The 24,998-nt window shown below is 39.2% G+C and overlaps 1 protein-coding gene across 3 annotated transcripts in view; it reads right to left on the bottom strand.

Annotated features, from left to right (window-relative positions):
* SLC44A5 (solute carrier family 44 member 5) overlaps positions 1-24,998 on the bottom strand; it is a 116,997-nt gene that overhangs the window by 12,789 nt on the left and 79,210 nt on the right. For all 3 annotated transcript variants that reach the window (XM_076339880.1, XM_076339882.1, XM_076339883.1), the window contains 13 exons: positions 23,139-23,223; positions 19,503-19,587; positions 16,548-16,676; positions 15,700-15,760; positions 13,945-14,068; positions 12,651-12,734; positions 9,925-10,037; positions 9,365-9,496; positions 6,788-6,887; positions 3,985-4,077; positions 2,937-3,024; positions 1,438-1,700; positions 257-351 (listed from right to left, as the gene is read on the bottom strand). In XM_076339880.1, coding sequence (XP_076195995.1) covers positions 257-351; positions 1,438-1,700; positions 2,937-3,024; positions 3,985-4,077; positions 6,788-6,887; positions 9,365-9,496; positions 9,925-10,037; positions 12,651-12,734; positions 13,945-14,068; positions 15,700-15,760; positions 16,548-16,676; positions 19,503-19,587; positions 23,139-23,223 — 1,452 coding nt within the window. The remainder of the gene's footprint in view (positions 1-256; positions 352-1,437; positions 1,701-2,936; positions 3,025-3,984; positions 4,078-6,787; positions 6,888-9,364; positions 9,497-9,924; positions 10,038-12,650; positions 12,735-13,944; positions 14,069-15,699; positions 15,761-16,547; positions 16,677-19,502; positions 19,588-23,138; positions 23,224-24,998) is intronic.

Genomic DNA, 24,998 nt, shown 5'->3' with positions numbered 1-24,998 from the left:
TTCTCAATGAAATTTAGCCGACTAGCTTTCAATTAGATCAGATCCACATCCCACATGAACTTTGCATTAAGTTCCCAAGGATATAGACTCAATTTGAGTAAATCAGCACAAATTCACTGGCTTCAAAGGGAACTACAGTGGCTAAAAATAATGTGGAATTAATCTCTTTTCATTGCTGAAGAAACATCTTGGGAAAATAAGGAAGTAATTTACCAAAGGAGGTCTTAATAACATAGAGCAGATTCATAAATCTCACCTTTCAGTTTGTGATCCAAGTACTCCAGTATTACTCTAATAAGCTGGACAATTGCAAGAATTAAGGCTCCAAATGCCAACGAACCTGTATGGTATCTAAACAAAATAAATGACTGTTATATTGCACATATGTGTATATGCACAATTATATACGTATGTGCATATGTGTGTGTATATTTATATAAATAAAATTCTAACTGGAGGAAGGTCCATTAGTGGGAATTACATATACTAATGGACCTTCATTCTGATCCACCAGAGAGAGGAACAGGATGAAGCCATTGGTGCTGTTGGTGTTTGTGTGAGTGCTGTGTCTGTCTGTCTGTCAATCTGTGTGGCCAGCTGTGTATATAAGTGTTGTATACATGTGTGCCTACTGGGAGTACCTGCTCAGCCTTGTCATTGGTTGGACCTGGCGGCGTGGAGCTGCAGCAGCCCTGCTGCTATTAGGCTACAGGATTCAGTCTCCCCCTAACAACTACATTTTCCTGATTGTACTGGTTTTGGATGGAATAGAGTTAGTTTTCTTCATAGTAGCTTGTACGGTGCTATGTTTTGGATTTGTGCTGAAAACAGCATTGATAACACACCGATGTTTTAGCTATTGCTGAGCAGCGTCAAGGCCTTTTCTGCTCCTCACCCTGCCCTGCCAGCAAGCAGGCTGGGGGTGCACAAGAAGTTGGGAGGGTACACAGCTGGGACAGCTGACCCCAACTGACCAAAGGGATATTCCATACCATATCGTGTCGTGCTCAGCAACAACAGCTGGGGGGAAGGAGGAAGAAGAGGGGGACGTTTGGAGCTATGGAGTTTGTCTTCCCAAGTCACCGCTACACATGATGAAGCCCTGCTGTCCTGGAGGTGGCTGAACACCTGCCTGCTGATGGGAAGTAGTGAATGAATTCCTTGGTTTGCTTTGCTTGTGCACACAGCTTTGCTTTACCTATTAAACTGTCTTTATCTCAGCCCACGCATTTTCGCACTTTCACCCTTCCAATTCTCTCCCCCATCCCACTGTGGGGGAGTGAGCGAGCAGCTGCATGGGGCTTGGCTGACTACTGGGATTAAACCACAATGCTGACTAATCATTTCCATTCGATATTCTAAGTCTGGCTTCCCTAGATGTAAAAAGAGCACTTGTTGGATACATGACAAGGCTCACATCCAGCTCCACAGTCTTACCGTATTGCTCGTCCAAATGAAGAGAAGAGTGGCCACAGTGGAATATCAGCTGGTTTTCGAGAGGCCCAGTAATAAGAGGCAAAGGCACCAGCAAGGGTACACTGACCCAGTGCAATTGCAAAGTTCACCAGCCAGAGAAAGACAAAGGCATTGGCTAACTGGAAGATGAAGATGTACTTATGATACAGGCTTTCTCCTCCATAAAAAGCAAAAGTACACTGAGCACCCGGACACAATTTAGTCACATTGGTTGTGTTAAAAGTCTGTATAGAAGGAAAAATAAACAACACAATGGTAAGCAATGAATTCTGTGTACACAGTCTCTGAAGTTTAGCAGCTTAATACAAATAACATAATTCTGTTTGATGTTTCATTAGCTCATTCAACACCGCACTCCAATACTATGTAACATATTTACATATTTAAGGATTCGTATTAATGTCTTATGCAGGTGCTTAACTTTATGCAGTTAGCAAACAAGGCTGTTTACCACATGCCTGAAACCTACATAAATGGAATCTGAATTTCAGAAATCTACTTTTAAGATACATAAACACTTCAGTTTCATTAAAGAAAACCTGCTCACATTAAAAAAAAAAAAAATATTTGAAAACCAGAGGCCAAATCTCAGTTTGGGTAAATCACCACAGTTGAACTGAAATCAGCTGAGCCATGCCATTTTATACAAGCTGTGGATGTGGTCACAATTTCCCTTACCTATCTCAGAGTATTAAAACAGGAGCAGTCTTTACATTTAATTACTTTTCCCTATTTCTATTGTTCATTTCATGTATTTGCTCAGTTTGGGCATGAAATAAAACCAGTCAATTTCTCATCCCTTTCTTTTTAGTGTTCAGACATCAGCAGGGTGGGGAATTGTTTGGGATATACATAACCACAGCAGTACATTGAAATTTAAACACCTGAAAATAACCCTGCTATAACATTTGATAAATATTTCTAGTTTTCAAAAAATACTTAAATTCAACCCCACAGTCAAGTCAAAACATTTGACTGAAGACAAAACAAACAAAAAAAGACAAATATGTTTGGAGCTTCATAAAGGTCATTGCTGTGCCATAAGAACCCCAATATTTAGCTAAGCCTCTGCTTCAAAACATGGCTAGTCCTTGGGCAAGTTCGAGGCACAGCTTTCAAAGTCTTACATTGCCTTTTGAGGACCACGAAATAGAATCCTCATGAATTCAAGAACACCTTTCCAAATAAACCTGTATTTCTGTGTCTTCCTTTCTCACCCTGTAAATTAGAACAGTTAATATTTACCTGCCTCACAGGACAGTTTAGCAGAAAAATTAGTTTATGTCTGTAAATTGCTTTGAACAAAGAAGTGTTATCTGAACACTGAGTACTATTTTCACATTTAACATGAGGAAACATTACTTAGAATATACATATTTTCTACGAGCATTGCATTTAATAGTGATTAAGAAATGCAGTTAGTATAGCTCTCACTATAGGTAAGTATTTGTTACACTTACCTCTGGGTCACAAGTCAGGTTTGCATATTTGCACAGTGTTTGATTAGCCATTACTTTATACACAGGTTCTCCTGATGTAGCCAGAAAACTGAATGAAATATTTTAAGGAGGAATCACAGAATTGTAGACTTTGAGCAACTTAAGATTCTGCAGTGGGTAACCACTAGCTCTAAAGAACTTGTACAGATAACAGAAAAACTGCTCTTGCTATGCAGCAATGTATATGAAGGGTTGATAGACAAGACTGAATACTCTCATTACTTAGAGAACTAAGGCAAACTCCATCCCAGAGCTGTAATAACCCCTGACCAGAGTGGGCAAGGGGAATAACCTTGAAAGTTGACTCAGTCTCTCCTGCACATCTACTTTTGACAAGGCAGATTATGCAGTAGTTCTTTGACAGTTCGTATTTTGGTGGAAGTAGACACAGAGCATAAGGATAAATTAACATTGTCCTGAACAGCAACAACTGACCCTCTTTGCATGTGAAAGAACAATTTGTTTTCAAAAAGCAACTTTCCCCTTTCTGATACCTTGCAAACCCTTGCTGTTCCGGGAACAGACAGACAGTGGTTGCTGTTATGTAATTTAGAGAGGACTCAGTGCACTGTATGCACTCTGTATTCTCTCACTCCTTTCCTATACTTTTCTGAACAAAACACACCTGGAGCCCACCCCACCCCCAGCTAACTAAAAGACCATTAACATCAGGCCTACAGAGCATGCAGCACATTAAAGACCATATTCACTCTTTGCTGAGGGCCCTTTTTTACCCCTTGAAGTCAACCTTATGTAGTACACAAGGCCTTGTATGATCCCCCTGCCTTGGCATGAATTTTAGTCCAGTTATTTTTAATGAAATTAAATTCATTGTCCGATTTGTACATCACATGTAAAGTGCAGTGAGGAAGAGTGCATCAGTGCAGCAAATGCTAAGTGACCAAATAACCCTCTTAATGCTTGTTTGGTTAAGGCGAAAGCAGAGAATTATCTGGTCTTGCAGACCAGACAACTGTTCCTCCAGAGAGGTACACAGACAGAAGGATACACAGCTGTCACAGCCCAGTAGGAAATACAAATTGCAATGAGTATGAAGGTGACGATTGGGTAGAACAATGTAGACATTATATAGCCAATAGCCCTACGAAAGAAAGAAAACATATTAGTAAGCCACAACAATTTAAGAAACAAGCTTTTTATCAGTCCTCTTCTAGCATCATCCTTTTTACTTTGAGCTACTTGTTGATAGTTGTAGCATAATCTAGTGCTGGGATCTCAGAATACTGCAGGTTCTTTCTTCAAATGTCTTCACATCTTCACTTTGTCATTTCTACCGCTCCACTTTTATTGGCAGCACTACAGCCAACTTTATCAATTTGCTATGTTCAAGCCTGTCTTCTACTTCCTCCTTCTCCATTACTGCTTCACAGATCCAGCTCTTTCCAGGTCACAAACCCATTTCAATCACATCTCTCTGCTGACTGCTGCAGACATTACCCTTTATTTCCTCATCCCACTCTGCTCAGTTCCTATGCCCTTCCTTCAGATCCTACACACCTGAAATTGCCTCTTGCTACTTTGTATTTGAGGACTCTGTTCCCAGCCCCTTTCCTGCCTTAAGTACTAACTATTTTGGGGCAGGGACATTCAACTTGTCTTTGTATTGCTGGGACATGCTAACACCTTCCTGTGACTATGTGACTTTCCTTGCATGTGCCATAAATGAGTGGTGCTTGCCTTTTGCTGTTGACAGCTTAGAGAGCTCCTTTTAACATCAAGGCTGATGTTTTAGAGGCTGACATTCTACTAATACTTCTTGTGGCTAGAATGCAACTAGTGAGCAGGAACTTGAGCATGCCAGTTCCTACTCTGCCAGGGACGACTCCTCTGGAAAAGAGTGAGTTGATACAGCCCCTCTGGGTAAACTGGCTGCAGCTATCTCAGAGGCAAACACCTCCAGCTGGGTATCTCACTGGATGTGATTTCAGAGAGCATGTGTTTTGTTCACTGAAGCTTACAGGTTGTTCTCTACCTCTTCCCATTACTCTGAATTTTCTTTCCAGTGACCCTGTAAGTTTATCACAAGCCTTTTTGTCTCTTATTATTTCCTATAGTATTTCTCCTATGACTTGTGGCACTTCCGATGCTATTTGTTTTATAGGAGGCAGTTTCCAGAATGTAAAAGGAGACAAATTTACTCAGTTCCTGCTGCTAAACTAGTAAATGCTGGGGGGAATGCAAGAGAACTGTCATGGGCAATCAAGAGGTTAAGAGCAACACATCAATTTCTCTCTGAGTCTGGAGATGTAAAAGTCCATTAAGAGCCACACAGCCTTATGCTGTCTGAGAAATAATCACTACATATTAGCAGTGTTCAGCAGTTAATAGCAGGCCTCTTAGTTACCACTAAGACCACGGACAGTTACTCCAACAAACTGAGTAACAACTGTTAATTGTTTCTAACTATGGATTTCAAGTCAATTATTAGTATTATAATTGTAATATTTTTGAAAGTGTAGTTAAAAGATATTGAAAAATGTAATTTGATTTCCAGTCATTAGCAGCGTATTTTTGATCTTCCTGAATACAGAGCATGGTCTGTTACGTTTACAGTAATTACATACAGTGTTTCACCTCACGCATTATGCATGAGAGTAAAAACATCACCCTCAAGTGACCTTTCCATGCTGCTGAAAAACTACAGAATGTTATTACTTCTCAGCAGGAAGTTTATGAACTTTCTGAAATCTTTCTACCTGTCAAGGTTGTGAACAAAAGTGTTGCAGAGTGCTAAAAGTGCTCCTGGATTTTAATGAACAGGAATTAGAGTATAATTTAGTGCTGCCAAAATTAATTGCTATGCTCTAATTGCACAGTAGCATAAGACAGGAAACAGGTACCTGGCTGAATACAGAACTTCAGTATTTCTTAATCCCATTACAAAAATCCCAAATCCTGATTCCTGAGAACCACAATGTCAACGGAGGTGGCAGAAAACTACAAGCAAGTGTACATAAATGCAGAGCAAACTCTATGTGCTCTAACAACAGAGGTCTACTTCCAAGGCCTATGAGACCTTAGCCTATTTGCAATGAAATCCAATGGCCTGACGTTTTAAGTCTGTTTCTCCTTTGTTACATTCCCATTTTAAAAAAAAAAGAACTAAGTGTTGGCACTGTGTAAAACAGGAACCACTGTGAACAAAGTCTATGCAGATTTCAGGAAACACAAAACAAAGAGGTCTCCTAGGCCTTCAACTCTCATATCCTGCTCTGCTTTCTTCTGTACTCAGAGCTGAAAAGAAGTGTCTTGGACTGCACCATATGACAACATCTGGTCATGGAAGTCTCCTTTTCTCTCTGCAGATTTATGCATGTCCACACAAAGTTTGATTGGAGCCAGAAGAATCCAGTCTTTCCTAAATGAAAGCCCCAGCCAAAACAACACCAATCCTCTACCACTAGTATGTCACTCCAGAGACAATCCAATGACAGAGCAAAGTTGGCAGATATAGGTCCCAGGCTCCTATTAACAGTGTACCACACTTAGCATTTCTGCTGATACACCTTCTTGCACTGAGGATACGTCGTACCACTAACAGTATATGTACTCTTAAGGCAGGGAGCTGAGAGATAAGAAATGTCTTACTGCAAAAGAGAAAGCTCTTATAAGCACAGCCTCATTAACAGAGAACTGGCATTCCTTATACTACCTGTTCAGCTCAACAAATCCAGTGTTGTACTTTAACCCCCAACTTTCTGCCCTTGGTAGTGCAAGATGAAGCTCAAGAAGAGTGTAGCCTAGAGATCATTTAATAAAATTCAAAATATATTAAAATCAGACAAACATACCTACTACCTTCCTTCAACAGTGCAATAGCAATCCGGATCCGATTCCTTAGGAAGATCAGCATCAGTATGATTATGACCTCAACAGCACAAAGTATAATCACTGTAAACAAACAAAAAAAGTTAGATTTATCAAGAATCGAACCAATATGCTGCCTCTGTAAATTGTTTTTTTTTCCTTGTATTATACACTATTGTTCATGAACTCCATAAAATTCTCTGCTAAAGCATTCTCTCTTTCTCTCACTGCACCTACCAATCTTCAATCCTATTTCATAGTTTTCTAAGTTCCAGCGTAAGGAAATTTACATGCAGAGAGTTAGTCAGAATGTGTAGGACCCTGACATTAGCATTTATAATTTTAGAAGAAAAGTGGAACATATCATTCTCAGACAAAGATAATAATTTACTTAAATGTGACTGTAGCATTTGGCCTTAGATACAGTTCACCCTTAACAAATTCTACTTTTCATAAACAAGCATTTTGCATGTTCATACTCTAATGCTGCTAATTTGTAGTATTTAGATACAATAAAATAAATAAAAAGGAGATGAATCAACATTTTCACGAGTGCATTTTTCTGATATATATTATTCTAACATTTAGATGTACTTAAATCAATAGGTTTGTTTGTGTATTAACCTGGCATGACCTCCTTTCACCTCATTTGAGTGAAAAAAAAGAAGAGGCTAAGATAGGACAGTTTTGGACAAATTACTTTCACCTTCCAGTTGTGCTGCTGGAATCATACAAACTTGCTCTGAGGTCAAAGAACTGAGAGCACCATGTTCCAGAACATGTCCTCTCTTAGTTATGAGCAGCGTTTGAATCATAACCCAGATCTGGTTTAAAGAGTCTGCTTCAGTCTGATTTATATTTGTGTCAGTTCAAAACCTACTTCTGCAGTAGAAAGTAAAAAAATTCTCTGGACTTCATCTAGAGAAGACAGAGTCTTTAACGCCTGAAGCACATCTCCTCTGACTCTCAGACATATCCATTAATTCTGGGTGCTTCAGACAGTTAGACAACATTTAAACCAGCCCAGCAGTTGTGGATGGTTGCATGCAGCAGGACCTGTCTCCTCCAGCTGAAACCAAGAAGTTTTGTGGAGGGAGAGGAAGACAGAAGGGTTATTATCCCTAAGCCTTGGCTTGTCTGGAGGTTTGTAAAGGGACATGGGAATTGGCTTCAGGTCCCACAGCTTAGACAGTCTCCGAATCCAGACCCAGATAGTCACAGATGACATTAAATTGCAATCCCAAGTATTATCAGTATCCCTAGCCATCAGAACTGCAGGTGGCAGAAGACCGCTGTGGTCCTCAGAGCCACAGACTTTGTTCAGAACAAAGTGTTTGCTACATGTATGTCAGCACCTCTTTTTGATATGGTTCCCCATGAAGGAATACATAATCAGGTTTCTTTAAAATTGGTCACATTCCAGTTCAGCTCTGTTAAGTTAATGTAGCTTGTCCCAAACATTGTGAAAAAGTAAAGCAATGTCAGTACATGATGAGTTCTAGACTAGGACTAAGAGGACCTACGTTTTCTTCAAGGATATTTAACTGCTTTGCTGGGTGACTTTGGAAAAGTAATTTAATTCCTGAGTACCTCAATTTACTCACTGAAAGTGACACTGACCTCTAGATAAACTATACATTGGTTGCTAAGAATCAGGCAGGGGAATGGCTTGGAGAGTTACAAGGAAAAACATAATGAAGTCCTAATATTCTCTAGGGATAGCATACTAAAAAGCTCTGCCTCAACAATATGTAGAAGATGGCTCATGAGCTCAATGATCCAACACAGAGTTAAATGCAGACACAAAGCAGAGAAAGGAGATGTAAGCAGTAAACTACTGCTCTATTAATTTAGCTACCAATAGGGAGAGGCAGTGTTTTAGGTTACGTTCCATTCATCATCAGTTTGTGTCTGTGTGCCTTCTAACAGAGCAGTAACAGCAGTGCAAGTAATATTTGACAGGTATTTGTCCTCTCTTCTGCCCCTCCTTCCCCGGGGAGGGATGTGTATGCTGCAGGCTGTCTTGTTCCAGTAGGATTTTCTTTTAAATACACTGCCCTTGTAAGAGAAGGCAATGAAACACTTTTGAAAATAAAGGTGATGAAATTTGCGATGGTTCATTCCACAGTCTTAGATCAGCCTCCAAGAAAATTCAGTGACCTGAATGAAAACAGTTCTACAAAGATGTGTAGAGGGTCCTTAAAGAGGGAGAATAAACAGATTGGGAGAGAAAAATGCCCTTCCTTATGCAACTTCATCAGGACTAACTTAGTTATTGCCTTCTACTTCCCCATTATGAAGACTGAACACACAGGAAATGGAATGCTAGTAACGGGCATTTTTCACTCTCATCACCAGTGCAATTGCATTATCTCCCCTTACAAATATACTAGTCTTCTTGCAAAAAAGTAGATTTTTGCATGATACAAAGAAAGAATTCTGCTTACTTCTCTGAGCGACATATGTAGAGGAGGAGATTTAACAAGGCAGAAACTGTAGCAAGACAGTGATTGATTCTCCTGAATATCCATTAACAGATACCAAGTTTAAAGGGCACTTACTAAATGCTAACCATGTTTGCCTCAGTTGCAGGTACACTCTGAAGTCTGTCTGGAATCCAATATCGTAAACAGTGAGGTCAGATCCAGGTATTCCTTTAAGATGATCATACTCCCAGTAACAATGCCAGATGCCTTTTAAAAAGCAATCAATATAAAATGAGTGTTTCCGAAGAGTGCAAAGACAAGTTTTTTAAAAAAATCTTTTACAAGCCAAGTGTTTTGTCTTCAGCATGTCAGGTAAGCAAAAACCAAAAATGCATTACTGTGAGACTAGTCAACTATAACACCACATACACAGAAAAGAAATATCAGTACAAGTGAATACAGACTAAGCATACTGTGGGTAGATAATCCAGGTTACTACATCTGATGCTAAGTATCAGCACAGCTGGATTCTTACTAAATTTCGCTGCCATTTAAGCCCTTCTCACTTAACTGTGTCTAAAACTAGGCATTAATTCTCCCAATTGTACCATTTAATTGATGTAATTACTGATTTTCCTTGCCCAAACTTAAGCAATAAAGAAAAACAGCCTCAGAGGCTAGAAGATTGCACCTACCATAACCTATAATTCCAATCACACCAAAGATGAAAATCCAGAAGAGAACCCCAGCCGTGAACCTCAATAACACAAGGAAGAGCAGACTCACAATCATTGCAATGAACAGCCCACTAGAAAGACAAGAAACAGAAACACAGGGAAAACAAGTGTGAGAATCTTCACCTCCTGGCATGCCTGTTACTCCAAACGAGGGTCACTTCATCTCACATAAGAGAATGATTTGTAAAAATGTATTTCAAAATCTTCCTTATGAAATACATCCTCATGGCTATTATCTGCTATTAGAAACAAATAGCTTATATATGATGATCTCACAGGGCAGAGCCAGAAATGTTTGTACACACTAGGTTCTCAGGTTGGCTGAATGGGACTAGTACAATGCCTTTTTGGTCATTTACACCAGCTGAACAACTCACTGCCTTTTTCAGGCCATGGTCTAGTCTACAGAACAGGAAGTTAAATTGGAGGAATACCTACGTGTGGGGAGGTTGCTGGTTTATGTCCTCCATTAAAAATCCCTACTTACAAAGAAACAATGTTAGTAAAGTAACATTCTAGGAGCTTTCCTAGAAAAAAAGAATTAAATTTAGGAGGAAAACCAGTGACTCTTTTTACCCATCAGAAGAAGAAATGATCACGGCATTGTGATGCATAAAAAGAAACTGTTAAGAGCTATCAATGGGGCCCCTAGGAAAGACATCTACAGAGTGTCTTCTCTTTATCAAGTCTGTGGTAAGCAAATATTTGTTTTCATTTCACTCCCAGAAAGCAAGTCAGAAAGGAAAAAATGACTGCAAAAGGCCTTTTTACTCAGCGAGGCATCATTCTAAAGCAATGTGAATAAAGCCATGTGAATAAAGCAGTGTGAATAATAATCCCATCCAAGAAACATCCAGCTCAGATGCTTCACAGCACATTTCATTTCTCAGAATTTTTAGTAGGTGCTACATCAGAATTTTGTATTAGTACAGACTCAAAAAAAGTTAAAACCTCTTCTTGCCCGTGTTCAGTAACTTCTCTTCTGAACATTCCCAACTTATTTAGCCAGTTACCAAAGATAAAAAATGGGTCAGCCTGATCATAAACAATCAAAACCAGATGTTTTGGGCAAACTAAGTCAGATGGGCAGAGGGACAAGAAAAAGAACATCAGCTTATTTAGTTAAACCTTTGTAAGCTGGTCTTAAGTCCTAGCCCTTTAAAGGCTTCCTAGCATGATGTATTTTCTCTTTCTGAATGGCTTGTTTGAAATTCAGAATTTATTCCTCAAAAAAAGTCGTGGTTTTGGAGCTTATGACTCTATTCTTGAAAGCAGTAAGTTACCTTTATCTAAAGTTATCTTTAGATATACACGAGTCCTAGTAACACCAAAACTGAGTACGTGGTAACAACTGTCCTCAATAGACTGGTTCCCTTAAACTGAGGCTTGAAAGCAGCAGTTCTTTTTGGGTATGCTAAAAAGACTAGAGCAATTCCATATTTAATTTTTAATCCAGCCTCCTTTCACTATCAGGCCTTCATTGTCATCACCCAAACTCTGGCACTTAAATATGTTTGTCCAGAAATCATTTAATGTATGCTATCATTTGGTGAAAAGTGTGAAGAAAATTCTATCCAACTACTTTAAAAGTAGCAACAATTCCTTATAAAAATATCATATTTGAAATGTGGAAACTGGCTTCAGTATTTAGAATTTCTGTTCAAAAAATGGTCAATTCTCTCTCCAGCCTATCTGTTCAGTGCTATCTCCTTTGAAAGAATCTGTACCATAAGCCTGATTTCAGTAAGAGATCTAGAGAGAACTGAGCTTGCTGGATACCAGTGAGTTTCTTGCCACTGACTATTGTGAGCACAGTATTAGACTATGAGAAAGCTGTCCTCCCACCAGTGATTGAACACCTTTAAAAGCTGACAACTTATGTTACTGAACTGACTAATTCTCCATATTAAGTTTATTATCTAAAGTTTATGTATTTATTGTTGTGGATTTGCATTCAGGCTCGAATAATGTATGCTTAATATGTGCATGTTATAGGCTCTCACCTGGCAAAGACTTCCGCTCCTGTTTAAATTGATCAACACCCTGGTCCATCAAAACCAGTATTAATGGGCTAAGAATGCACATATACTTATATATTTGCTTCAGCAAAATAGCTACTTCTTTTGTTTCAGTGCTGCATTTTTACTAATTGGTGATTAGTGAGTATTAATTGCAAGATAAAGTTAATACTGTTCAATACTTTTTGTTCTTGATGTTGCTTTGCCTGCTGCATTGGATTTATGGATTTATACTGGATTTATGGATTATAATGGATTTAACTATATATTGCTAGTATTAATTTAGAAATTATGTGGTTTTTATATATAGTAATGACACTTAGCAACTGCAATTGGTTTGAAAGTCTCTTAATTAAGATTTTTCAGTTTTGGAATTACCACGCAGATGAGTCCTGCAACAGAAGACAGCACCTCCTGTTTTTTTGCCTGGTAGGATATTAAAAAGCTACCCCAGATCAACTGACACTCTATCTATGTATGCTGTGCTATCCTTACCTCATGTACAGAACCATAACAACGTTATTATCATGGGATGAAAGGAAATTACAGTTGCTCCTTGAGTTTAAAAGTAGGATTGGTAACAAACACATACATAATCTATTTTTTAATTCCCTGCATGCTCCAAAGTGAGTTTGGAAAAATTAAAAATACCCATGAAAATCTTACATTAAAATCCAATACCAAGAAATGGCATAGTCTTCAAAAATTTTCATTCCAACTGATCTTGCATCCAGGACATTATTGATGCCGCTGAGAAAAGACAAACCAAAGAAAAGGTTACTTTAGGTAGAAAAGCAGAATTTATTTAAACAACAAATAGGCTCAGTGAAAGAATTTGAAATATCTTTGCTAGTGATAAGAGTATATTACTATCCTCCAGCTGCAGTTCTGTAACCAAGCCAACATCAATCACAGGTACGCCAAGGAAAAAAAACTGTGTAAAAATGTCTATACAGCTCCTGAAAAAGCTTTATTAAAAAAGCTTTATGAATACCAACTATCGCCAGATAGAATTGCTTATTATGTCACAAGAAAAGCGTATACTATTAAGATCTGCAATGTACCAAGAGCCAAACAGTTGTGACTCTAGAACTGCTAATAGCAGAGAAGCAAAAAACAGCTCAGTGAAGCAAAAGGTTAACTTTATGGAATTGTTTTCCTATCCTGCAAAGTGCTTGCCCACATTTATGTTTTCCTAAGAAGAAATGAAGGATCTTCTTATCAAAGAACAGACAATGTAGTTGTAGATGCCAGAAGAATGGAACTTAATAAGGTGCAGGTGTTATCAGTGTTGGTAAGGTGCTAGAATGTGGTAGCCTTGGATTGAGAGGTAAGCCTGCGCTCCAGATGGGCTGAGGACTGACAGCAGCTGGCAAAGTGAGGCTATTGCAGCAGTTTTCTCTCATCCTGGTTGATGCCCAGGATTGGAGATACTTGCTGTCCATCTGCAAGGGAGGTGGTGTAATGCATCAGAGCCCAGTACATTGCTTTTTGATCTTTAGACATGTACTAAAAACAGGAGCACTCTGACGAGGTGAGATGCCCAAAGTACTAGGACAGTCCATGTTAATGGAAAGGCCACTATAGGAAGGAATCGCCAAGGCCATTACTGGCTGGCCTGAGTCCTGCAGCATGAGGATTTCATTTTGAACCTCCTTTAGCTTTCTTTAATACTAATTTTTGCTAGGAAAACCAACAAGAATTATTTAAAAACTGACAGTCACTCCGAGACAATCAGACTAAAACTTTTCGCTCCGTGCTCATTTCTGCATACCACAGTGCTGGTTTTCCTTACTGGAACTTTGCAAGTGCCCAGGCACAGAGAGACCATTTACTAGCAAGTTTTCCTTGGGTATCCTCAGCCATTTGCTACAACAGATTATGATTATTTTTTCAATTCCTAAATTATTTCACAATCTCAGAATCCAACAAACGAGCACTTAAGAAGGGTAAAACCTACTTTGCAGCTTCCCTGAGATCAGTTACATTTCTTGTTTTCCCTCTTCCATCTTTGAACGTAGTCTGATTTGCCACGGTGAGCACACCATTCTTCGTGGAGAAGTCTGGGAAGCATCTCTTAAGAACTATTCAAAATATGAAAACAAAGCATGCATATTACATTTCATGTCAAGCTCCACTTTTATCACTTGTCTTTTGCAACATGTTTAAATCATTTCAGATTCACTGTCAATTGTTTTTCAACTGATTATCTAAAGATATGTTGACTTTGACAAATCTTGGAAGAGCCATTATATTCAAGATTATGATTTTTATGCTCTGGGGCTTTTTGTCCAAGCTCAGGCATGGTGGGATCATAGCTTTCATCTGGAGATTCTAGGTGCTACCAAATAACAACAGTAGTATCTATAGCAGTTTAGGAATTTGTAATAAATGCGGAACTTACTCTCTGTCAGTATCTGGGCAGCTTACAAAAACTGCAGCTTCTCAAATATGTCATTTCATGGTAATAATCAAACCAGCCCCCAGGGACAGACTCAACATGACTGGTCACAAATGGTATTAGCACCCAAAATAACACATAACAGCAAGTGTCAAGTTGTTCCTTATATGCCAGATGAGCTGCAGTACCAGCCACTATCACTAGATATTCTTGGAGAGGAAGCAATGGAAAAAAGACAGAAACTATTAATTAGACAGAGGGAGGAGATTATAAAAGAGAGAGAAAAGGAGAGATGTTTACATACTCATTTATGTTGCCCTGCTCTTTGCTGCAAAAAGTCCTGGTTTTCATTCCAAAGGGAAGAGCAGGTCAGACCTCCTACACAGCTGTACTTTATATAACAATTTTGTGCTTTCCTTATCAGGTTCCAACCAATACTGATGCCAGGGTTCAATATTCAGTCTAGAATATCTACCCCACCAATTATTCTGAGGAAATAATTAAGTAACATGTCTCTCTTCCTCCCTCTGTAATCTTTGCCCCTTGTTGTAGTCTAAAAGAAGATAATAGCTTCTTTGCAAATTATTTTCTGTCTTTTGGGTCAGTACCTCAGTTTTCATACAAATTCTTAATTTTTTAAAAAATTTAATCCATATTTTCTCTTTTTGATAATCTGTCCCTGGTTTACATGATGTCTATTTTAAACCATGGAAAAATAAACAGCAATTTCTTATTTGCATGAGCTCCTGGGTCAGTGACAGATACTCTTGGTATTACGCTTCTGCAGCTGAGATGAGCTCTGAGACCTGTGATTATCTGCTCAGAAATACCTGCTGACCACAGTGACAAAACCATTTTTTGGCCCCTTAATTCCTCTGTATGCCCTGCATAGCCAGCACTGCAACTGAAAAGCGAGCTGCACTGCAACGGGACTCAAGTATCATCTGAACTTCAACAGCTGGCCACGTGTTCCTTCCTACATTCGTGGCATTTTCTTGATGCCAATGGGATTGCTTGCTCACATGTTTTGGAAGGCACAATTTGAGCTGTAAAGCTTTTGTTATCAGTGACGATTCAAGAGCAAGAAACAGCTCAGCTTGACCCGATCACACGCTGAATGTTCACAGATGGCAGTTAGAAAAAAAAATAATAAATCTTTATACTTTCAAACTGTTTAAAATTGAATGGATGTCACTGTCAGATAACAGACAGCTCCTAGTGACCTTGCAACAAAACACTTTTCAGACTGGAGTTGTGCTTTAATGTGAACGCTTATAATCTGCTAAGTTGTGTGTAAGAAGTAGAACCACTCACAAGGCCTGCTTGGAATGATCATCGAAGGACAATCTTCATCACGTAGGACTTGAGCAACAGACTAAAAAGGGGAAAAATAGGAATGCTGAATACATAGCAGAATAACTACGTGTTTTTCGTTTCTCACCCAGTCTGAGAAAATGCCCCAAACTAGGTTTTGTAGCTTCCTCCCCGAACTTGACTGTGGAGCTGCAAGACACTTTCATGATGTAAGTGAGAATCCAAACTGTCATTGTGATTTGGGAAAAGACTATTCTGCTTTCCTTTTCTAGTGACAAAAAAGAAAAGACCTGTTCACTTTGGATCAGCATCTAAGCCAGAAGTGACTGGGCAATTGTTCCTTGCCTCCCCTTCACCTTTTCTCTTAAAGACGACTAAGAATTTAGCACAATTAATATAGCTGAATTGCAAGGTGTTTTAAAGATGGGAGAAATAATGCAGTACATTTAAGTGCAAAATCAGTTACATGAAGGATAGATTAATTTTCCTAGCTAAATTACTAAGTAGCTATAGATGACTCAGGAGCCTTAAGAACTGGTTTGAGATACTCTGCTTTACTGCTGTGAAGTACCTAAGTACTAAAGAATACTGCTTGCCACAGTACTGCAACTACATAGGTAGCTGCAGATATTCTTTTAAGCAAACAGTAATCATTTAAAGAGTAGGGGATTTGGTGTGCATACAAGACCTTCACCCCTGATTAAGTCACTGTCAAACCATACATATGGGACAACTCCATATGGTGAAATCAGAATAATTCAAAGCTTTGATGTAGCTCAGTAAAATCATGCATATTACGTATTGCTTGAAGAAAAAATGTATTCCATCACCTACTGATACATACACACCTTGCGAGGATTGTTAAAACCAGGTTTGCAGAACTGCCTGAAGTAATTCCACTGATCTGGTTTATATCTGTAGGAAGCCTGAACATCAATGTAGGTTGCAAACCTGTCTGGGCACTTTGAGACACAAAGCTGCAAGAAAAGAAAAAAAAATTAGTAAAAATACACTGGGGGTAGAGAAGGGTAAGGGAAGTCAGTACAATTAAAAAGTAAGAAAAAGGCCACCTATAAAAGTGCACTGTTTTTATGGAATTGCCTTCAGTAATATTTACTGCAGTATTTAGAAAGGGACATATGTTTTCCTTTTGATTCTCTAGATGAAGGCTTCTAAAATTCTTTGATAGAATACACTTTCAAAGTCTCTCCTCATATCTGGCATATCAAGCCACTCTCTGTATCTTCTTAGGTTCTACACATTCTGGTAGATATGCAGAGCTTTCAGTCTGTTGAAAAAAAATTTTTTTTTTTTTGAACACCAGGAAAAAATCTGTCAGGTCCTCCTCTACTTCCATCAGCAACAGTGTATATGAGCAAGATGGTGCAGTAGCTACTTTCACAGGATACATGTCATTTCTTTCTATTACATTTATAAGGAGAACTTTATTAAAAAAAAGTCTCATGCAGCTAAAATTGTTCCACCCTTCTACACAGTCTCTTCAGTCAAATACATCTCCATAGATATTGTTCAAGTCAACTTACGTGTAAATCACTCAAAGGTGGCTTTTTACTACTGACTAATGATGAATCTCCCCTAGTTACAAAGCAAGGGGGTGCACATGCCAGGAATGAAATTCACACCACTCAAGGTACAACCATTATAAACCAGATTTATGTGAGAAATCAGGTGAGGACTGGGGTTTGATGAATGCATCTACTCAGAAGTCATGATTTACATTTACGTAATGGAGAAGCAGCTGCCCCAATACACAGACTCTGAAGGCTCTGCTGGTCACTGGAATTATGCAAGTGTACAGCCGTTCTGACTCCTCAGTGTTCCTAAATACTGTGAGGTAGTTTGAAGTCCATCTTTTTAGCAAGTTTCAGCCTTTTCTAGAAGGCTGTTCTCTGTTTCTAAAGCTGTGCTATCCAAACACCCTCTGCAAAGCTCTGCTATCCAAGTACCAGAGAGACATCATGCACGAAACTGTATTTCACCTCAAGGGCATTCCACCATATATGATTCACGTAAAGGGATTTTGGGAAAAGATCTTGTACTAATCCTTAGAACATGGCAGATGCTGCAAGAGGGTCTTTCTAGATGAGTACTACAGTCCTGTGGACTACCCACAGGCCAAGGAACAAAGAAAGAAGAGTTTTGTCCTTGCTGGGACAACGGGTGACTTAGAAGTACACACTTTACTATAACCTCAGTTTCCCACCTATGAAACAGGCAATGAAACATGCTGTCTATGGATCCAGTGAACTGTAATAACAGTTTGCAAATCCACAGTCTTACTCAAGAACTGAAGCTCTTCCCATGCCAATTCTTGGGTTTTTCTCCTGCTATTTGATATGAATGGGACAGGAATGAAAGACCCTGTCTGCAGTTCAAAAGAGGAATTATCAAACAAACATTTCTTCAGCATTTTCACAAAAGACCAGAGAATGAACCATCTGCAGTAGCAAACAGCATTCAAAAACATTCTCAGTTTTGGAGATGTTGTATGTTTGAAAATAAACAAAATAACTACTCTGCTCCCCCAAACTCTCCTTCAACAAGTATTTCACCTTACTTGATTCATGACCACTGCCAACTTGACCACAGCACCAGTCAAATCCCACACAATGACCTCAGTATTTCTGAACAGGCTGACTTGTTCCAGTAACAGAGTCTAAAGACTGCAGGGTAACAGTGTCGGTGTCTGCATGTGGACAGATGGGGATTCCTGAAGCAAATCTGCTGCTGATAGAGAAAGTTTCCATTCTGACAGCAACTGGTCAGTGTTAAGAGGGTTCTTGCTCTTCCTTGCTGGAGATTTCCATCTCTTCAGCTGTGTCAAATAGTCCATACGGTCACACTAACTGATAGGCCAGAAACATCTATCAAGGATAGGGATCAGGAGTAAGGGCAAGCTGGAATGGGAAACATTTTAAAATGATAGTCAAATAAATAGACAATTAACATTTGTAATCAGTAAATTGGTTACCATGTAACAACCCTCATCCAAATTAATACTGGACTTCACTGAATGTTGTCAGGATGGCTGAGACCATACTCTGTCACCTGCAGTTTAATTACACAGTACAATTACTTTGGCAGCAAAGTTGGATCAGAGCAGTCCTGCACCTAATTCCTCTGACCTACCCCATGCCATAAGTTGTTGCCTCATAAGATAAACTGACATACTGGTTGTGCAATTATTCAACAAACCAGATCAGTAAAATGGTCTCATGTAAAAAAGATCAGGAGGGTAATTTTAACCCACACAAGTTCAGTGACTGTGTTTATTTCACAGCTTCACGAGAAGTTGCAGCACAGCTAAGAGAGTACAAATTGTGGCATTAGACAAGAACAAGCTTTCAAGATCTTCACTTCTGAAAGTGCCATAGGCTCTAACCACACCCCGACACTCCTGTCACTGAGGATATGCACATTTTCTTGAACGTGTCTAGTTTGGAAAACCCTAGACGTCAATCAAAATTATTTTCTGCATGCACTGATTACTAGTGAATAGCTGCCTGTGATGAATTCATAAGTAACAAATTGCTGTATTCAACTAAACAGACTTTTTTTTGTCAACACTTATCCAATATACACAATCTTGTGTATTTCTATTTATTTTTTCCGACCATCACAGGCTACAGAGACCGTGTGCTACACATGTAATCTATAAAACAATCATATTATATTTTGAAGGATATGAACAGCAATTTTTAAATCCAAACAACTGTATGTCTAGTTCTTAAGCACCATGACTAAGAGGCAGGGAAAACATATTGTCTCTGTATTTCACTCACCTGTGTTGTAGGGCACTGTAGGTTTATTAACACTATGGGGCTGGCACATTTCAGAATGTTAAAGTAAAACAAAATGGTCTTGTTCCTACGGAAGTGGATATAAGATAATTAATGTTACAAATATGGGTGCTTATACATCCTACCATTCAAAAATTTATAGCATACATCGATATTTAAATTCTACTATTGTGAATGGTCATATTGCAAACACAAGACAAAAAAACAAATCCCAAGCAGACCCTGAGTGTTCTGTGCCAAGACATCTCTGAAACCAGAAGTATTTGAATGCTAATTTTGAGAAGTTTTGTCCACAGCAAGGTTTTAAGCTGAAACAACCCTAGGCACTGTTACAGATATCTGTAGTCCTGCCTTTAAGAAGTGAGGTCTGTAAAATACCCCTGCAAAAACACTGTGGTCCCTTTGCTTACATTGAACATATTGTGTATGTACTGCACACAAAATCACTATCAGCAAATGCTACACTGTAAAAGCTGCTTATTTTTTGTTGATCAGAAGGTGGCACCAAAATCAGTCAAAAGCTTTTTATGGTTGGAAACTGAAAGCAGCTGGCCAGGAAACAGAATGATAATAGCATCTGCTAACAACACTGATAAACCTCCTTTGATATAAATAAGGGACAGTCTGAGGGGTTTGCACCCCAGAATCCACACACTTGACAGCTTCTGGAACTTGGGACCTTGAGGTAGCTGTCACCTCAGTTTGGATTTGTTGAAAACTGATTACTCCAAGATCTCTGGATTTAAACACCTGGGTTTTGAAGACAGCAAAATATGCTGTTAAGCTTTGCTATGTCAGAAAATTATCAGATAGCTCTAGTGAAGATGGTACGGCAGTAGTCCTGTCCTTTTTACACAAGACTTCAAAGTCAGCTAGCCATGCCAGGACTATACAGTGTCCCCATAAGAAATAATGGTGCATATGCCCCCCTATGGCCTATGATGTGCAAGAAAACACAGTAAGCAGTGTTTGAGCCACCACTGACCCCCACAGTGGCAATGTAGCACAGAGGGAGCTCTGCCTTGGGAGCAGGATGGCAGTATTAACAATGAAGTGTGCTTGGGCTAACAAGGCTGCCCCTCTTCTATCTGCAGACTTGGCACAAGTCCTGCTCCCACATCTCTCCATTGTTTCCCCCAGTCCAGGACATATCCTCTGATCCTCCACCAGCACGTGGCTCCACCAATTGCTGCATATGGCTATGCCTCCAAAGCCATTATATAGCATCACTGCACATTCAAGTTCCCTTTAAAACTGGGATTAGCTCAACTGCCTGACATTTTACAAGGTTAAATTGTTTTCACTGAGCTATGTTCTACTATGCATTGTTTAACAAAAGAAGCATCCTGGCAAAAACAATTCACTATCGTTGTTATTTCTTCAAATCATAGAATAAAATTTTGGACTGAAATGTCATCGTTCTTCAATAGTTTCTTGATATCATTTATAATCTGTGAGCTGCTCAAAGCCATTAATGACATCTTTTTTTTTTCTTATATCAAGTCCACTTGCTGATATTCACAGCAGAAAAGAAAGTCTAAACCTATACCTAACACAAGAAAACAGCCACCGAGAAGTAGGTCTGTATTCTTTATAATGAAATTGTGTTGTATTCCGTGATTATGCTGTGCTCTGCAGAAGGCAAAATAAGCTTAGAGATTACATGGAGATTAATGGATGGATTACAGGGAGACACAAAGAGGCCTAAGAGACTCGCATGACAACACAAGGTAGAATTAATTTAACTGCATAGAATTCACTGGAGTTCAAATGGGGTTTTGCATGAGCTGCGAGTGTTGGCTTGGTTTTTAGCTTCTCTTTTCTACTCCTCAGTGAGATTTCTGGGAAGGCTTGTTCCAAGCACAAGATTCAAAACACAGAGACTGTGATCACTTTCCAAGAAAAAAGTCTCAGACTAAGCCCTTGGGGACTTTGGAAAACCGTAGTCCTGGGTTAGCCTTTCACACTGCTTACTTTTAGGGCATCTGAAAAATCTGACAATGGTATCAATGAAGGGCTGACAAGCACATCCAACACCTCCACTTTTAGGGACTAGAGGGACTTGTTCAGAGGGGCCTCCTGACCTAATGCCATAAACACTCTTGCTTTTCCAGTAGGTTGTATTATGTATCTTTTGGCTTATATTTTTATAAGGAACTCCTCAATGTAGCAAGTAAGTGCCAAAATGCAGTCTCAGTAGCTGTATTATTCTCCAGCAAACATATATATGGAGGGACATTTGTGAATACAAACTGGAAATCACATTGTAAGAAATAACTAAAGGGAAGACTTGAGTAACAAAGAGAAAGAGGGAATGGGAGTGGATGATAAGAATCAGAGAGAAGAATCTGGCTACACGCCACACAGTGCATGGATGCTGAGTGTCTGAGACTCCCAAACCCGTTTGCCCACTGCTTCCTACAGACTAGAGAGGGAACAAGGACAATTGGGGATAAGGAGGGTGGGGAGCAGGGAAGGGGTGCAGTGAGGGTAACACACACAACACTACAACTTTTTCTCCTAGTTTTTCCTTTTCAGGAAGTTGGACTCTCCAACAACTGATGCGAAGAATCTTAGTCAGAGGGTGGATCAGGTCTTCTTACACTATCTAGTCTGTTTCCTCTGTAAAAAAAACTTGAGAGGGTATGAAGTCCTAGTTCTACCCCTGTTCCACTCCCTGTCTCCTGCTCCTCCCCTTCTGAACTGCCCTTTGGACAGTGGCTTCCTCAGTTTTTTCCCAGAAAACTAAATGGGTAAAGAGAGAAGCAGCAAAGAGCTCTTATCAAACACTAGCTTCTGTTTTTCTTCCTGCATAGCATCCAGCTTCTTGACAGTGACAAGGGTATAAAGGAGGCCTATTACTTACTTTTTAAAAGGGAGAAGGTGAGGAAAAAAGCAAACTATTTTTTAAATTCTGTTTCACAAAACACTTAGATTTTCAGAGAAAACATTGACGTGACATCTTTCTTTCCTGAGCAGCTATTTTCCTGTAGAAGTACTTTGTTGATATCAACTAATTAATTTAACTCTTACAATTCAAAATTTAAAAAGACTGGGAAACTGAGACAAGTAGAGCCGTTTGGCTGATATCCCCAAGGAAGGTATGGTTACAGCTGCCTGTCTCCCAGACCACTCAGTCTCCTCTCTACTGGCACTGGATAAGCACCAGAAAAACCAAGACCTTTTCCTTATGGTCCTTTATGTTATTTAGTGCATGTTGAGAAAAACTCAGAACCAGGCTACAATGCTTTAGGACTACTCTTATCCCAAGGTGGACAAAAGAATTACTCGATGGGTTATTAACTATCCAAACTTTGGTGGTTAGAAGCTGTGCCAGCTAGTCACTTTCTATGTAATTAGTGATGCAATCTTTAAGTTATATTGATACTTTACCAAAAATATTCTCTGAATGATGAAAACAACTGCATTATAGTAATAATTTGGGTCTAGATTTGCACTGAGCAACTAATCTATTTCTGAACTTTATTTGGAATAAATACAGTAAGAGTGTCTCTTCAACTTCCCACAAAAACCCCTAGCAGACAGAGAGATTTGAAACCTCACATCTTATTCACAGTGCATGAGTAATAAAGGTATGTGAATAGATTTAGTACTCACTCATTGAGGGTATCTTTCTGACCACAGAACTGCCCATAGCTGTCAGTTGGATAAATCACTTTCCTGGGGTCACCGTGCACCCAAGCTGCAAATATACACGTATCTTTTAACATTTTAGTCAAGTGTACACAGTTAATAGTTGAAACTGACTAGCGTGAAAACGTATCACCTCTAACGTACCACTTTAATCTTTGTTGATCACCACTGAAGAGTACTGATTTGTAAATTTCCTAATGAAAACTAAAATATGAAACAAACTAAACTGAACTAAGATATGGATGAATCAGTAAGAAAGAAAACCAGTTCACTTTTTACCTTCAGGGCACATATATCTGGGTTGTATCCAAAATATGATGTAATAGACTTAAAAAATAATGGTTATTAAAAGGGGAAAGAAGAGGAGCTAACTATGTAGGCAAATCTGAGTGTTTACAGACAACCACAATGGCACTGAAATTAATGGGATTACCTGGGTGTGTGACAGAAATACACAGGGTGTGACTGAATCTAATGGACTTGTTGTGGTTTAACCCGGCAGGCAGCTAAACACCACACAGCCGTTCGCTCACTCCCCCCTCCACCAGTGGGACGGGGGAGAGAATCGGAAAAAAAAAAGTAAAATTCATGGGTTGAGATAAAGACAGTTTAATAGGACAGAAAAGGAAGGGAAAATAATTATAATAATAATGATGATAAAAGAATATACAAAATAAGTGATGCACAATGCAATTGCTCACCAGCTGCCGACTGATGCCCTGCCAGGTCCCGAGCAGCGGTCACCGCCCCCCAGCCAACTCCCCCCAGTTTATGTACTGAGCATGACGTCACATGGTATGGAATATCCCTTTGGCCAGTTTGGGTCAGCTGTCCTGGCTGTGCCCCCTCCCAGCTTCTCGTTGGCAGGGCATGAGAAGCTGAAAAGTCCTCGACTAGTGTAAGCACTGCTTAGCAACAACTAAAACATCAGTGTGTTATCAACATTATTCTCATCCTAAATCCAAAACATAGCACAGTACCAGCTACTAGGAAGAAAATTAACTCTATCCCAGCCGAAACCAGTCTAGGACTCCATATGCACTAAGAATGGGAACAAACTCTCACTTTGTAAATGAAAACATTTCCTGACCTCTCACTTGGCAATTGTCCCACTTTTCAGTTACTAGGTCTGTACCTGGCAACTTATGTATCATACGCTAGCATGAACCATAGTACTGAATGGGAAAAGAGGTTTATATTGAACTTTTAAACTTCTTTTCTCCACTTCGAAGCAAGATTTCTTTTCCAAGCCATTTTCACCTGCACCATTATTTCCCTTTGAGGATCAAGTACACACCAGCTATCACTATTCGTATCATTATTTCTAAGCTGTAGTGTGCAGACCTGACTAAGCTTCCCTCATGACTAGCCAATGACTAGCCTTTGAACTGTTCTACTAACTGCTGATTTGACCCTAAATAACGGAAATTTCATTTATTTTTAAGTATCATCTGAAAGTAAGATATAATGCCAGAATATAATTCCATATCACTACCCTGAGCTGACACCCTAAAATCAGGTTGCTAGAGAACTGTTAGAAAAGACCATTGATCTTCTCCCAAACATTTCCTTGTGCTTGTATTATGTGGAAAAGATTACAGGTATTACAAAGATTTTAGTCCCAACCTTCCCCCTTTTGCACTATATACTGCATGTCAGGACCCCACTTAGCATACATTTTAGGCTTCGATCTATGCAAACCACCTTGAACTTGCTTCTCTGTTAATTACCCCATTTTCTCTCAACTTTGTGACATTATATTTAGTCATTTGTGAAACTGTCATTTTCCTCAAGGTCACTTTGGTGACAGCGCTTAACAATAAT

Source organism: Aptenodytes patagonicus, chromosome 5, assembly GCF_965638725.1.
Source record: "Aptenodytes patagonicus chromosome 5, bAptPat1.pri.cur, whole genome shotgun sequence".
Classification (NCBI taxonomy): Eukaryota; Metazoa; Chordata; class Aves; order Sphenisciformes; family Spheniscidae; genus Aptenodytes; species Aptenodytes patagonicus.
This window is presented reverse-complemented; position numbering and strand designations above follow the sequence as displayed.